General features: G+C 31.4%; 1 protein-coding gene across 1 annotated transcript; it reads right to left on the bottom strand.

Annotated features, from left to right (window-relative positions):
- Positions 1 to 5,664: 5,664 nt before the first annotated feature.
- Positions 5,665 to 10,804, bottom strand: LOC8285792 (alpha-xylosidase 1). The gene is made up of 3 exons (XM_002531589.4): positions 10,494 to 10,804; positions 9,726 to 10,408; positions 5,665 to 7,782 (listed from the first exon to the last, which is right to left on the bottom strand). Exons 1-3 carry the CDS (start codon positions 10,721 to 10,723, stop codon positions 5,903 to 5,905), a joined length of 2,793 nt encoding a protein of 930 aa, XP_002531635.2. The 5' UTR covers positions 10,724 to 10,804; the 3' UTR covers positions 5,665 to 5,902.
- Between the last annotated feature and the right edge of the window lie 6,803 nt (positions 10,805 to 17,607).

Here is a 17,607-nt window from a genome sequence, read left to right on the forward strand (position 1 = left end):
ATCAATATAATTTTATAATTAAATAATAAAAAAAACTACTAATTTTATGTAAATTTTACATATATAAAGCCTGTTTTTCCCATTTATTTCAAATAAAAAGACTTTTAAAACTACTTTGGAAAGCAATTTCTAAGTTGATTTTTTAGAATAATAAAATTTGAAAGAAAATAAATTCATGAAAAATAAGGCTGTCATCAAATTTATTTAACACAATAATAGAATTAAAAAATTTGTAAAATATTTGTACGTCATAAATGTCAGTCTAATTTTAGTAAAATTAGTCAAAATATTGATTCGTTTTTCCCCTTTTGTAGATTCGTTTTCTTTATTTTGATTCGTTGAGGAAATCACGGCGTAGAGAAAAAAAGTTGATATTTTTGCTCACCAAATCTTTGAAGAGATGTGGGGTACACCCCACAGAATACACTGTTTAATAAAGCGAAATCATTTATTTCTTAAACAAAAGCATTGAGGCCTTAGATCCTTACAAAAGTTGGCCCATGTAACAAATGCCCATAACATCTGTGTCAGCAAAACATATAGCATAAAAGAAAAAAAAAATCTTTTTATTTAATTCAAATATAGCATTTTATATATATATATATATATATATATATATATATATATATAGCATTGATATTCTAAATCAATAGATAATTATTATATATTCATTAATTTTTAATTATAAAACACATTTCAATTATTTAAAAATATATATATCTAACATCGATACATTAAATCAATAGTTAATTATAAATTTATTAATTTTTAATTATAAAATATATTTTAATTATTTAAAATATATAATATATTTTCATTTTATTAATTATATCAGAGGCTTGTATGTGTAATTTTCTGGGCTAACAAAAGATACTTCTAAATTTCTGTATTGGGTTGGGTCTGCGAAGCTGCCAGGTTGCCTTGACTGTATTCAGATTCACATTTTCCATTTTTAGGTCTTTCCAATCCCATCCTGCTATCACTATGACCTACTCCTTTTAAAGTCAACAATTAGATATCCAAATAATTAAATGTTTTCTTTATTTTATAGTGAGTACTGCGTCATGACAAGTTCATGTTATTATACTTTCGTGTGCAAGGTAATTAAACATGGTTAATCACTAAATGGATAAAAAACAAATACATACACCAATGATTCAGTGTTAGCATGATTCTAGAATTGGTATAAGCTCAATTTATTCTAAAATGTCTTTTTTTTTGTCAATTCACTTTTAAATTTTCTAATTAATGATTGATTAGTTTTAAAAAAATTTACCCGAATAAATTCAAAAGCTATTAGGTATTTTTTCTTCTATCGTAACGAGAATAATCGGGCTAATCTTAAATGATATAGACATTTTTTCAAGATATAATAGTCATTTTAATTTTGAAATTTACACAAACTAATATCTAAAAATCAGTTATTTATTATGTATATATACATATCAAATGTACAAATAAACAATAGTGATTGTTTGCAGTGGGTGTTGCGTTCTGTTATGATATGGCAATTATAGTATGAAGCTTTGCTGCTGTTCACAAGCAGCAGTACAAATTGGCTGTCTAAATGCAACTTCAACCTATAAGCTTTAAACCCTATTCCTAGCTGTTTCAGCCTCCTTTATTTCTTCCTCCAAATTCAATGCAAAGTGCATTTAACCACCCAACCAAAATTTACGGTACATCACTGACCACCTTCAGAAATAATTAATTCTTATATTTCCACAATAACCATTGCCAAATCCACATTTATTAGTCCGTGGAGTTAGCTTTGCCAGAATCTTGCAACCATTTGTTCGGATGTTTCCTCTTTAAACGCATACAAAATCATGTTATAATTTGAGGTTGTCGGAATTCAATTGTTTCGAAAATTGAAAGCAAGATAAAATGGTGTTTTTTAAATAGAAAAAAGAAACTTTTACTATGTTCTACCTTCATTATGAAATGCAGTTAAGATTGATATAAGGTGGGTGCACTTTGCTTCAGTCCTTCTGTTTCTTTGGTTGGAGAAGACACTACTGGTCCTGAATCGTAGGTGAAGCCAGTATGGCGATTTACAACATACAATGAATTGGCTACCGATAGCTTCTTCTACCAATTTAATTTTACTATATCCCTAGATTGGACATCCAATCAATGCCAAAATACTATCTATATGCCCTTTTTATCATTTAGAAAAAGAAAAAGAAAAGCATATCATATCATTCCACTATAGAATACTAAAATATTTTAAATCAGTACAATTTATTTATATTCGAAAAATTTATGAAGCATGTATAAAGAAAACAAGACATAGTTCTAAAATATATACAATAATTTTAAATTTTTTATATTTGTTATTTTCTTTTTAAACTATGAGAATTACCGTCTGAAAATGAATAATTAATGCTCTTCTAACCTTCGTTATGATCAACGAATTTCATAAGGACGCTGAATCCGAACATGAGATCTTCCTATTTGATATTACTGATGTAGTAGATGGTTTAAAAGAAAGCAAGCTTAGCCTTGTTGCTAAAGTCTTCACTGAACGATCAATCCATCCTTTTGTTATTGCAAAATGTAATGTCAACATGGGATTGTTTCATGAAACTGACAGTGGCTTGTTCCAAATTATTTTCAGTGATGGATGGGAACAGGCACGAGACCTTAGAGGTAGGTAGTCCATGGCTCTCTGTGGATGGATCATGGGGCTGCTCGTACAATATTTCTAATCCCAATACAACTGAAGTGCAAAAGGACAAGAAACTTGGCGAGACTTGATTCCATTTTACAACCAATTAAAACAGAATCATACAGCAAAGACACATATTGGAAAGAGTTGCTGCAGTTGCATATGTTACATTTGAGTTTATTTATTTAACCTTCTTTCAATGCAAACACTTGTAGGAGCACATCAAATCCCTTAAGGCAATTATACACCAATGTTTGTCTATTTTATTTTATGTTGTACCTAAAAAAAGAAAGCAATTACACACTTCCATTTATCTTATTAAATTTTAATTTTTTTTAATAATTTAGATGTTTATCTCTATATAAATATTAAATTTATAAACGAGTAACATAAATTCATTAATCTTTTGAAAAATTAAATGTTGCTAATCATCTAATTGCAAAATATGTAATGCTGTAGCTGATTAACATCTCACGGAAGTGAAAAGAACATGCAAAACTTGGAGGACTTTAATAAGAGCAAATTGAATTTACTCACTTATGGAGGAAAATGGAGACCTATGATTTTCAATTCTTTTTGTTATTTCTAACAAAATGAAAGGGAAATTTACAAGCACTTAAAAGTTAAAAGAAGCAGTTTGTAGTAACTTAATTAAAGTATCAGTTTTTGTTTTAAAAAACAAAAAAAGGCTGCACTTTGAAGCAATTACTCAAAAAGTTTTTCTTAGCAACTTAAATTAAATGCATGGTTAGAATTCCATTCCAGCATTTAATATTTATAGATATTTTCTTAGCAAAGAAAGGGAGAAAAAGAGGAAGAGCATCCAGTGAGCACGTGTAGATGTCCACCATGAATCCAACGACCCATACCTAATCAAAAGCACAAAGACAAATGTCCCCACTTCCCAACAAACAGACCAGCATCCTAAGTTCTAACCCTAACCCTAACGTTACCACTCTTTTCTTCTTCTTTTTCTTTAGTTTAATTATTTAGAAGCCACCTTTACTTTCTGTGTATATATGCATGCGCCCATTAGATTTCTTTTACAATCTTTTTAATGTTTTAAAGTCCATTCCTCCACCAACACCCTCTCACGTGACCTTAATTATTCCAAAAAGAAAAGAAAAATAACACTCCATTAAATAGATAATATATTATATAAAACATGCCATGGTCATCTCACGTGACTACAATTAATGCATGTTATATATGTAATGTATGTATGTGATATAATACATACATACATCACTCCATGATGATCCATGCGTTGCATGCTGATTGACTAAAGGAGGACAAGTGGGCTACGCAAGTGAAGATTAGTGGACCAAGGCGGTCGCTTCAGTTTCCCGCCAAAGGTGCCGACGTGGACCCCTTTGCTCGTTTTCCCGCCAAAGTCCCACTTTCCCGCTCTTACTGCAAAGAAGAGATCGACACGTGTCTTAGAGAACTGACAAGTGTGTGCCAGCTGTTGGTTCACCGGCTGTTATAGGTAAGGCGGGGGCCCATATAGAATGAAGTGTGTCTGTTAATTGGCGAAGAAAGTGTCAGCATTGGAGTTACTCCTTTTCACTTTAGCTTTTTATATTTCATTATTATACCATTTCAATTGCTTATTAGTCAAATAATAATTGCTTTCTTTTACTATTTTGTTTTAATTTAGGCAATTAATGACGTGTCACCGAGTCCAAGATTCTTTATATGGATATATAAGAGGTTCCAACACTGATTGATGAATCTATTCAAAAATAACTAGTGACGGATGAATACGTTCTAATTCAATTAATAATAGCAACATTAATAAAAAATAATAATAATGTTCCAATAGTCGAGTTAAGTTAATAATTTTTAGTTTGTTTCTTTTATATTTTTATGGGCTGGAAAGGTACTCTCTTAATGGATTTGTGATGGGTCTGTTTTATTGGACTGATTGGATCAATCTCTTTCATGGTGGATGACTTTGACCATCATGGGGTGGGGAAGACTGGAGCGCCTTATCAGTTGGCAAGCTCCTGCTCAAAGATTGGATTATGCTGAATACTGATGGTGCTATGAGGGCTACCACACGGAGGGCTAGAGCGGGGAAGGCTGGTGCATGCACTGTTCTTGCCGGCCTTTGTCTAGCTTGGAATTGTGGTTATAGGAAGGTGAAAGTCGGTTTAAGTAACATGCTCTCGGTGGACATCATCAACAAAAAAAGCTTTGGGTCCAGCTACCCTTGCTGCTCTCTTGGGTCGAACAATTAAGCAATTACCGGGGATGTGAAGGTCTCTCGTATCGATTAAGTGTGCTGGTTTTCTAGCCAATATGGGGAGCAACTTTGCCATTGGATACCACGATCTTCATCATGTTCTGCATTTCCCAGAATGTGTGTAATTCCTAGTTTATTTAGGCTTTGCCCCCTTTTCATTCAGAAAAGGAAAAGAAAAAAAGGCGATATATATAGCTCTAAACGAATGAAATTACTCGTAACCAGCTCGATTAGTTGGCTCGATCAAATACATTCAAATTCGTTTGGATATATAAATGAGTGTTTTCAAGGAAGCTTGTTTAATAAACGAATCAAGCTTGAGCAAGTATTTATTTAGATTCGTCGGTAATTTATTTAAACAAATTTGAGTTTAATGTTAATTTTGAAAATAATAATATAAAATTTATCAAAAAATTATTTATCACTATTGCTCAAATTAAAGCTTAAATATTGTCAAAATTATAACATAAATTACATTTTTATATATTATATATATGTTTTATTGAATACAATAAGAATTATGACTACATATTATATGAACTAAACAACTTTCTAGTTTTTATTTTTTTTCCAACAGTGTAAAAGCTTTATATATTTATTTATTTTTCTTCAGGATCATGATGCTGTACTTTTGTAAGCCTAGAATTAGAACTTAACATGGAATGGCAAAACAGAGAACGCAAGTCATGGGGAGGAAAACATCTGCTCCTGATGACAGCACAAGAAAATAATCCATAAGCTAAAGTACTTTAAAAGGATTCGAAATATGCATTACTGCATTTTAAGCAACAGCAATGTAAATGTTCTAAGCTCACTTTTGATTCTTGAACTTCTTTTCATGGAAAAGGATGAGCATAATCTAGCTCATCTCCTTTACATCAAGAATCTTGATAACAAACAAGAAAGGCGCAAACCGTCCGAAGTAGAAAGGAACATATCTAAATTATCCAAGTCCACAAGAGGACCATTAAAAATTCTTATCCTTAACCACTGACACCCATTTTCCAGGACATGGTAAAGTCTTTACCTACAGGAATTCCCAAACCCTGAACCTCTACCATCATACTCTTCTTCTTTTCATCTCCAACTTCAGCAGCCTCCAGATGCTCATGTTCTGATGATGTAACCGCTATGTTTGAGGCCCCAGTAACAGGTTTTCCATTAACCTCAAGTGCAGATGGTTCCCCGCTTCCGCTTAATCCCAATACAGTTATCTTGTCAATAACCCAACCCTTCTCCAAAGCAAACTTGCCCTCCTGAACTTTTGACCAGACCTTTACTGTTCCCTCATTTGCAGTTGCATAAAGATCCACATATGTAGAATACCCACTTCCAAGTTTCATCTCAGGAAGCTCATCATCATCAAGGTAAAGGTTTCCTGTGGCTTCTGCAGAACTAGCCCCAGCAGGGAAGGCTACTATAAGAGTAAAAGGTGTCATTCTGGCTTGCTTGGAAATTAGTCCACCCTGCTGCATTGGTAGTATGGTGTTCTGATACAAATGCACATTAACCACATGCAAGGGTGCATCAAGGGTTACATACTGTCCCTCCTTTGATGTAATGGTTTTCGACATATCAAATAAGCTATACCAAGAACCTGGAGGAAAGAGTGCTTTAACCTCTGATTTACCTTGCTCAAGCACTGGAGACACCATAACACTTCTTCCTAGCAAGAATTGGGTGCTCAATCCATAACACTCGCTATAAGTTGGGAATGAGAAGAATAATGGCCGGGCAATCGGAGCCCCACTAACATGCGCCTCATAGTTCAATGTGTACAGATATGGGAGAAGCTTATACCTCATGCCTAGAGCATTTCTGGCTGATTCAGCTACTGAATTCCACTGATAAAGCTCCTGCCTTGGTGAGTAGTAGTTGGCATGATCCCTTGAGAAAGGGTAGAAAGCGCCTAATTCAATCCAACGGTTGCAAAGCTCTTCTGTGGGTTGAGGATAGAATCCACAAATATCTGACCCAACCATTGGCACTCCAAATATACCAAAATTCAGCATAGTAGATATGGAATACTTCAAATCATTCCAGGTGCCTTGATTATCACCAGTCCAATGTGCAGCATATTTTCCTGATCCGACGTAAGTGGAGCGTGATAAAATAAATGGGCGCTTACCCTGAAGCCCTTGAAGTGCCTTGTGAGTGGCAATTGCTTGAGAGAATCCATAGAGACTATGAGCATCATATTCCAAAACACCATTGTAGTGAACTGCACTGGTGGCTATAGTTTTGTACCCAACTGGGACCTGCAGTCCTGAGGCATTTATCTTGTAAGGTGGATCATCCCATCTCGTCTTTGTTATGTTCTTGCAATCCAAGCAACATACCCAACCAGGTCCAGTTCCACTTGGACACTGCTTCCCTTTTGGAATTGTGCACAGTCCAGAGCAAAAATTTGAAGCTTCATTCATGTCAATCCAGAGGCCATCAACAGGAACAAGTTCATGGAAGCGACGAATTTCATCACCCCACCATTCAACTGTTTTGGGATTGAGGAAATCGGGAAAGTTAACAGCTCCAGGCCAAACTTGAGCCAAGTAGGGCTTACCCTCATACTTGATAAATACATCATTGGCAATGCCTCTTTGATATACACCATAAGTAGAATTAACACCAATTCCAGGATCAATAATAACAATGTACTTCATGCCAATGCTGTGTATTTTGTCTAGGAAAGCCAGGAGCTTTGGACGAGGGTAGTTGTTGGGGTTGAGGGTAAAGTCCTTGTGGCCATCCATGTGATCATCATCATTCCAAATCACATCAAGAGGGATCTGGGCCTTCTTGTAGTTCTCGACAACATCTTCAACCACAGACAGGTTGTGGTAGCCCCATCTGCATTGGTGGAATCCTGTATAATGATAGCGAAAAGAGCATCAGAATGATTCTCTTTTTTTCAATTTTATAAGTATTTTGAAACATGTAATCTATTGAATGTATGAAGACAGCTAAATTTTATAGTCCAGCCACTCTTTGTTACTGAATTTTTTAAGCCTTCCTCAGTCCTCACTATTTTGACACGTATGTTCTGGAATGGATGATGCATTTAATCCATGGTTATTCACCAATTATAGACATTCTCAAATACTCATGAAACAAAGAGACATTGGCAACTGAACATCTCAGCTTTTCAAAAAAAAAAAATTATACTAAGAGAATAAACTATAAGATAAGATGGCCAACTTATGCAATAAATTTAGCAACTAAAACAAAATGCACGAAAGGCATCTAATCAACTGAACTGGCAACACCAATACTTTTACCTAAGGAAGTCATATTCTGGGAATTACTGGTGACAAAACTTGGGCACCACATCTGCCAATGCCAGCCTACCCGCTAACAAATTAATTATTTAAATAATTATTTCTCACAATGTCCATTACCATAGTACTAACTTCAGCTGAAAAGACGACCAAAAAGTTAAACAGAACAAGAAGCCAAAGAATCACATGAAGGATTAAAAGGTAGTGGGGTAATCTGAATTTATAATGCATGTCCTACAATCCAGCTTATATACATGTAACTAGTTCAATTTACTTGCCCTGTGCATCTTTCTTTCATCCACCGACACGCCAGTTACAGTTAAGCAACACAACAATACCTTCCCCGCAACCTAAGGATGGTCTTATTCCTACAGGACATGGCAGCTATTGTAACAAAGGACAGGTTTATAATACAAATGGGGAAGAAAATGCCAGTCTACTGTTATCATCATGTGGAGCCCTTGCAAGTAATTATCATGGTCCCTGATTAGTAATTCTAATTTACAAATTGATTGATAGCAATCGAGGATATATTTAGCAATTTCCACCTCAAGTAAGGAAGATGATATTTTGGATGAAAACAAGATGTGCAAGGATTGAGCAACAGTGCCTTTCTGGGTCCCCCCTTAGCTGCTTTGCAGAGAACATTTGCAAAAAGGTTTTGGCTTGCAATACTTTGGCTAAAAAGCATAGAACTCTAAAACACGAGATATTTGGATACAGATCCATGACCTTGTCTGTAATTTAAACCTAAGATACCAGACTTATACCAAAAGATCTTTTAGACCTAAGAAAAAGTTGTTTCCGGAGAAATGCTAAAAATGATTTAGATAGGTGAGAGCTTTTAAGCATTACAATAAAGTAAAACAAATTATGGACCAAACCCACCAACCTAAATTAAAAAAAGAACAATAACATCCCCATCCTGAAGCAACACGCGTGTGGCAAATGGACAGGCAGCACATCAACAAATCACACCGTCAATCAACATTACCCCACATGCCAATACCAATCACAAGGGTCCTCATTACACACCTAAACAGCTCACTCGCTAGTCCTTCATAACATCAAAGGTCTATTTTCAATCATTTAAAAAGAGATCAACAATGATACTGAATAAACTAATAGATTCATTACAGACAAAATGGTGCCTAACAACAGACATATAATTATCTTAGCTAATTTAGGGGCATAATTAACGTAGCATCGATTGCAATTAGCAAACATACGATTAAAATCATATCACATATCTTAAACAAGTCAGTTCCGTCATATTCTGAAAATATTCACCCAGAGATGACACAGCAAATCAATGAAACACAAACAAATAGATTAAAATAAACACAAAACAAGTGACTTGCCATAATAAATTAGATAAAAAGCAAAAGGAGAAACCACTAGCAAAACAAATAAACAAGCAAATAAGGCATAAAGTTTTTGTCATTTATCATTAACAAAGCTAATGACAAGTTAAGCAGAGATAGTAATAAATAAATAAATAAAATGAGAGAGTGATAAGAATGAATTATACCAAAAGACCAGTAAGGCATTGCAGCTGGTCTACCAATTAACTGCGTATACTGATCAACAACAGCCAAAGGAGTGGGTCCAGCAAAGAAGTAAAAGTCAAGAACACCCCCAATAATCTTGTATGTCAAAGAAGTGCCTCTATAGAAAACATCCATACCATTGCTATTCAATAATAAAACAGAATGAGCAAAGGCCTGCCCATTCACATTCCTAAGATCCATATACACAGGATGTGAACCATATAAATCAGCATTAAGATTAATAGCTGAAATATCAGTAGTATACAAAGTGTATGGATCTCCAGGATATAATTTAATCCCGTGTGGCTGTGTATTCTCTCCCAAACCATAAAGAGAAGCATCTTTGGGTAATTTTGTGGATATTTCAAGATACTGATCTTTAAAAACCAATTGGCTAAATGGGTCTGATTCATCTGAGCTAGAATTGAAAAGAGTTTGTCCATTTGATTTTCTTTTAACTGCAAAACTGAATGGGTCAGCGGTGTAGCTAAAAATTAGCTCAGAACTAGAATATTCTTGCACTGTTAATGGGTTCTTTCTTGATCTTCCAATTGTTTGCTTCAATGCTGGTGGTTGCTCTCTCGGTAGCAGATTGTAAGGTACCTCCCATCTTTGCTTCTCTGCATCAGTTATGTGTACTCTTAGACGATCTTGCGTCTCGTGCCTGCAAAAATAATTCAAGAATGATCAAACACTGAAACAAGAAAAGCAAGAAAAAGACAGTATGCATTGTGTATGAATATGCTCACTTGACATAGAGCTGCAAGAGAGGGATATCAGGACCGTAGATGTTGTTTTTCTGTTTAACTTGGAGGTGGCCCAGAATGCCTCCATCAGGAGTTTCTTCAACTGCGATCAAACGGTAGCCCTTGCCAATCTTGATTGGCTTAGATGATTTAGATGAAGAGGAGCTCACTCCATTGCTACATAAGATCAAAACAAGAAAAAGAGAAGCTAAACAAGTACTAGAAGGCAACATTTGGTTACTAGTAGTAGCAACGAGTGAGTGACTGGTTAAGAAAAGGGAACGGCTACTTTAGACTGGTATATATCTACAAAGGAGGAAAGAAAGGGGTAGCAAAGGGAAAATAAAAGTCATCTGATACATGTGTGAGGACCATCAGATGTCATGAAGCCATCTCTAGCACGTGATGATGATGATGCTCCTTTAGGAACATTGGGCCCCTTATATTGTTACTGATCTTCTTTCCAATATCTTGGTCCCACTTGCCCTTTGATCATGGTGAATGGGTTGATTTCGCAAGAAGTATGCAAAGAATATCTCAGTTCTCATGGAATCAGCTTCATAAATTCTTCAACTACTCTTTTTAATTCATTTGAAATCCCAAGATCTTTTGTTATACGAGGATTGGCAATTGCTCTATGTAAAAGTTTTAAATTTCTATTAATATTAATAAAGAAAATTTAATTTGAAAATATTTTTAATTCTCATAAATATGCATCTCCCTATTTAATGAACTCTAAGTTTTTATTTATCTTGAGAGTATTTACATAAGATTGTTTTGGTACAAGAGTCTTTTTTATGGTAAATGGTTAGTGTTTATATTTAAAACGATATTATAATTATTATAGATCTATCCCATCGTTAATAAATGCAAATAAAATTGGAACTAATGCTTTGTTGAAAATAATATATGTATATATTATGATGAAAAAGCATTAGTTTTTTTCACACTGTATATATTATAAAAAGAAAACAGTAAAAAAGGATTGTAAATGATGAAAAAGAATAATATGCTCTTACAGTTTTTAAACAAAAAAAACAATGAATGAGAAACTTCTTAAACTTAATTTGTTTTGGTTTTCTTTTTGAACTTAGCAAAGCAATAGAAAATGAGAGATGTTTCGAGGATAGGAAAATTTTCCATGAAATTTAGGAAAGAAAACGTAAAAGAAAATAAACAAGTCGGTGGTCTCCAAATGAATTATACATTTCATTGAAATTTGGGTTAATTAAGGAAACAGATAGTTTAAGGAGCTGGCAGACATTATAACACACTTGAAGGAAAGGATTCTAATCACTGGTTTTGTGTCTGATATATGCCCACGTGAAAGCTGTAATAAATAAAAATTGCAGCTTTCTCCATATATGATAAATAATTTGACTGTATGATGAATTAAGAGACGAGAAGCCGTAGAAATGATAAACTTTGGATGCTTGCGTCTGGATCCGTCGATCCATCTTCCAAATTATTAATGGCAGAAATAATAGAATAATCTTCGATCACGGTTTCATATCTTCACTTTGTTTTATCAACAGCATTCCTTACCTTATACATGATAATCTTTTGACGTCCCTAAACACATTTATAAATTCAAACAATATATACAAACTATATTTATTAAAATCTTTTAATTTCACTAAAATTTTAAATTTAAAAATTTAAAAATACAGTTGCTTCAAAACTTTTAAAAAATATTTACCACCAATAAATATCTTATATGACGGGCGCATAAATTTATATATATATTATATAATATAATACTAAAAATAATATGTACTATGTATTTTTATTTATTTACTAATAAGTAATTATGATATATGTGACTAATGACGGTGCCATTAATTAAATTTAACGAAATAAAAATTTTAAAAATTTAAATTTTAAAATATATAAATATATATTAATATTTAATTCATCTTTAAAATATATCTCACTTATAAAAGCCATGTCCACTTGAGGATCCTTTCTAGCTCTCTCACTGTGAGTAAATTTTAAATATAAAAAATAGTTTAATTAAATTAAATTACATATCTAATATATATCTATAATAGAAAAAGAACTATTTTATTAGTTTTATTAAAAGAATATATTTTATCAAATTTCTTTAGCAATATTCAACAATGTAATAATATAATTTATAAAAGAAAAAAGATGAAATCTGATAACATAGTGTTGATAAATTTTAAAACCTAATACTAATTATTTGCTATTTTTATCGAAAATAGTAAAAGAATTGTTAGTATTAAAATTAGTTCAATTATTGATACTAAACGAGTAAACAGGGACATGGCGCGTGATAGAAATGCAACAACCATGTGCAATTGTAAGCCAAAAAAAGCAGCGTAATTAATGCAGCACGTTAAAGGTGTTCCAATGCACGAAATATTCCTATATTTTTTGTATGCCAGGAACAATATTGCAGCTCTAAATATATTTCACTAACCTGTCAAATATATTGTTATATTAGCTATATATTTACTTATATAATAAATAATATATATATATATATATATATATATATATATAATATATTTTCTTTTTGAATAAATAAAGTTTATTAATTGTATTGACGGGATGATTGTATACAGATTTTAGTTACAATTGGCACAATAACAAGAAACGCATTATACTCACCGACTATATTGAATTATAAATTGACTTTATTATCATTTGATGAGTCTTTAAATGAGTCATATCTTTTAAATATCAGAATGAGACTCGTCTTAACTCTTATATAAAAAATTAAAAAAAAATCATATTAAAGAAGATAAAACAAAACACTTATAATGTTAAATTGAAAAAATAAATATAAAATAAGATCTTAAACGAATTTGTAACTAAAATAAATTCATCTTAATTGTCATAATATCTTAATTTATCTCTGATATTATCTGTTTTCTTAAATTTACTACTAAATAAATATAAAGAAATTAATAGTTACAATCTATAAATTCATATATATTCATGTAAATAAATTAAAAATACAATTTTATTACTTTATTATAATTTAAAATTACTGAAAAAATAAAAAAAATTAAACATTAAAAATTGACATTAGCTATTATCAATAATAAAAAAAGGACGATAACAAAAAAAAAAACAAAATAAATAATATAATTTCCAGCAGCTAAGATTTAAGCTTTTCTAAAGATTTTAATATAATGTTACTATATGCAATTATTTATATATACCAATTTAATTATTTAGTAGAAATAAAAAAAATCCTTGGAGTCGAAGACTGTTAATTACGCACACTTTTATTATTTGATTTTTAAATTATAAATTAGAAAAAAAACTCAATAACATAACTTATGCTGATATATATATATATATATATATATCTGTTATTAGATTTCTATTATAAATCTAATGTATTTTAGATAGCATTAATATTGAACCTCGTCCATTTAGAATTTATATTTAAAAATAATTGTCAGCTGATTGCATTTTTCTATAATTATTTTTACTATACTATATAATTAGAAAATATAGTTATCTCAAATATAATTGGACCTCTAGTTTTCTATAGCCAACGAAGCATTAAAATTTTGACAATTTAACGAAATTTTGATAAAGTTAACAGAACATGATATAGTTTTTTATAATCACAAAAATAATTTATTTTCTATAAAATGAAATTTTTTTATATTTCTTTTATAAATTATATAATTTTTTTTAATACATTCTAATTATGAAAAGGATTGTCATATTAAGTCAAAAATTTATAAAAATTATAAATTAACAGAAAATAATAAAATTTCTGGTTAGTGTGAAACTAATTCCTATCTTATAAAAAATTATATTTATTTTTATAATTTATATAAAGTAAATTTTGTAAATATTTTATAATATTATATATTTAAAATTAAGATATTTTTAAAATATAACTGTTTTGGATATATTAATAATTTATAAAAAATAATAAATTTACGGTAAATATAAAAGTTTTATAATTACAAATTAAAAAATGCGATGAATGGAAAGCTTGTATCGTATTGCCTTGCTAGCACATATGACTTAATCCTTAGTTTATAATTAAATATATAAAATAATTATGTATGAACTTAATTAATATTTTACTAAAAATGATAATCTTAATATTATATTTATAATTTCAAATAAAAATGTCTTTAAGTTTATAAATATATTATCTTAACTATTTACATTATATTTGATTAAAAACTATAAAATTTATAACATTATTTATAAATTTAAAATTTAAATACTTTAAATGAGGTTAAAATAATTTAATAATATTTATATTCAAATTTATATGAATTTAATTATAGCTAAATAAAATATATTAAAATAGATAAAATTTTAAATAAATTTTGTATTAATTTATTAATATATTCTACATGCTAAAATATATATTTCAACTTTATTATTTTTATATAATATTATTTTAAATAAAATAAATATTAGCTTAGTATACTATTATGATTTTAGATTTTAATTGATAGTCTATAAATAAAAATAATAAGATATAACATTTTATATAAAAGCTAAAGTTGTTTCTGGATTCATAATGTGACTAAATAAGATCAATGGCTTATTAACTTTCTATTGGGCTTTTCTAAAACAAAAGACGATGACTTCATTTTTAAACAAGGCATTATAGAATTGAAATCCTTTTTCTATAGAATTTGCTTTTTCAAAAATTATTAGTTACATGGGAGTCCGAAATCCCAGCTTCACGCAATATCTACACGTATAACAAGTTTTCAACGGTCGAATGAGGCTTGGATTTCATAAATAATATTATAGAGAAGAAAGCTCCAATTCCATTATATAATCATATATGTTTTATTTGATATACATAAAATCCAAAGGATAACTTTGTCTCCCAGTGACTACTGACAACCTTGATTCTCGCTAATCTGAATTATGTTGTCCATTATTTTCTTGAATAATCCGATTTCATGTGTTAGATTATTTAAATTTGACACTCTCCGCAAAGTAATGAATTTTCTTGAATATCCTTTTATGATTGTATTCTGCCGGTGACTGTCACTGCCCAATCCCTCATCTCTTTCTCCATGCTTAGCATTAAACAAAAATTATCTTATCAAACTAATAGAAAAGGCTGATTACTTGTTCTGGCCACCAAAAATCCTAGTAATTAAATAATATTATTTATTTGATATTAAATTATTAAACGCTCCTCCCAAGTTAATAGAGGTAGAAATTAACCAAATAATGACTAGTTTTGGTTAAAAGGGAATTTTTGCATTGCGGCAATACTCGTCAATAGTCTAGTTTTTGTTATCGGCGGACAGCGGTGCGGCTCTTACATCATATATTCGGCCTGAAATTTGCATTGGGAAAAGGGGGCAAACGTCAGATATTGAAACGAATCACGGCATAGCAGATGGATTTTAGCGAAAGGCCTAAACGGGCCCGTTAGCTATTATTGTCCTGATATGCTGTCCTCATATCCATCAAAACAATTGTCAACGTGCAATCAAAGTGGCCCCATCGCATTCACATGTAAATGGCATTGGTCCCTTAACTACTACTAGTCTGTGTGCTCTGTGGTTTGCTTGAAAACACGAGCCAGTGGCTAATGGCTGCACCGGTCCCCAACTTGCATATGGTAGCAGCATTTAATTAATGAAACGATGAGTTAATCATTATTAACAGTGCTGAAAAGTGCAGATTTAATCTCACTATGTATTAATTATCAACACCCTTGTTAACTTTACTTTACTTTTTGAACATAGTTTCAGATGGAAATAAACGATCTTATCCATGATTGTATAATACTGGTTATGATTTTATATCCCAATAGGTTAATTTTTAATTGCAGTTTTCCATTAGCAAGTAATATGTGTATTTCACTCTGATTAATTCATTAACAAAAATTGTGTACTTTTTTTTCCCCATATATATATAATTGATTCGATAAACTACAAGTGCCTATCTTTAATAATATGAAAAATTTTGACAAATCTGAAAGCAGTGAAAACATTCAGGAAAATGAAAATGAAAATTTATGCCTTTAAATTTTATTTTTTTTTCCAAAAAGAAAGTGATAGTGTTTGTACAAACCACTACTTTAACATGGCTAAGGACTTCAAGGATCTAGATAAGGCCATCCAAAACTTGAAATATAAGTTGGGAGCTTGTGGCCAGAAAAACAATTACCTGACAACATCATTACCGTCACTTCCCTAGCTCCACAAATGTTATCTGGCAATTTTCTTGAACTTATTCCTACACAAGGCGAGCCACTTTAACTTCTGAGGTTGAAAGTAGCCAACAGGCAGAGAACCTGTAAATGTGTTGTCTGATAAGATTATGTTCAATATTCAATTCTGCTAACCACTCAAGAAAGATTCATTTCAGGTTATTACTGCTCAAGTCCAAATACAAAAGATTGGTTTGGATGGACAACCAAGTAGGAAAATCTATCTTTGAAGATTGCAAGAAATTTAATCATATTAACATGCCTTTTGGAATTGTGCTCAAATTTTTCGAAAGGCTTAATACTCTTCAAATTGAATAACCAGGCTGGAGTCTCATCTGATAACAAATTGCTGCTAAACATAAGTAATTTCTACCAGGTTAAGTTCTGGACTGGGGGAGGAGTTCATCCCTTGCTTATTTGCTATACGCTAGCTGTTTTCATCCTTGATTCTACATTCATAATACGAATTGCATTCTTAAGAGGGCAATTGACTTGACCTTGGGACATGGGTCATGGATGATTATTGGAGGGGAACTAAAGGCAGGTAAAAAGAAAAAGTGCAATTGGGAATGCAGACTTTGCTTTTCCTTTTTGTTGATAATGTATGCAGAGTTTAGTCATCGAACAACAACAGATCTTTCAGAGGTAGCTTCGAAGCAAATGCATGAAAATTGATGGTCTCAACCGTCAAACCCAAACGTGTCTGTAATTAGTTTCTATTTGTTCCTAATGTGTGGGTTGTTGTTTTGGACTGTCCAATTTGTAATAAACTGGGCCAGTTTTGGTTGATATTATTACGCCTGTCTGAAACTGGCCCAAACCCAACTCAAACAAACCATTGGTACTTCTTCCTTTTTTGAAAATTAACCATTGGTATTTTAAGTTATTATTCTGTACGTTCTTTTAACTCTTAAATATTCATTAATA

This window comes from Ricinus communis, chromosome 4 (assembly GCF_019578655.1).
Source record: "Ricinus communis isolate WT05 ecotype wild-type chromosome 4, ASM1957865v1, whole genome shotgun sequence".
Classification (NCBI taxonomy): Eukaryota; Viridiplantae; Streptophyta; class Magnoliopsida; order Malpighiales; family Euphorbiaceae; genus Ricinus; species Ricinus communis.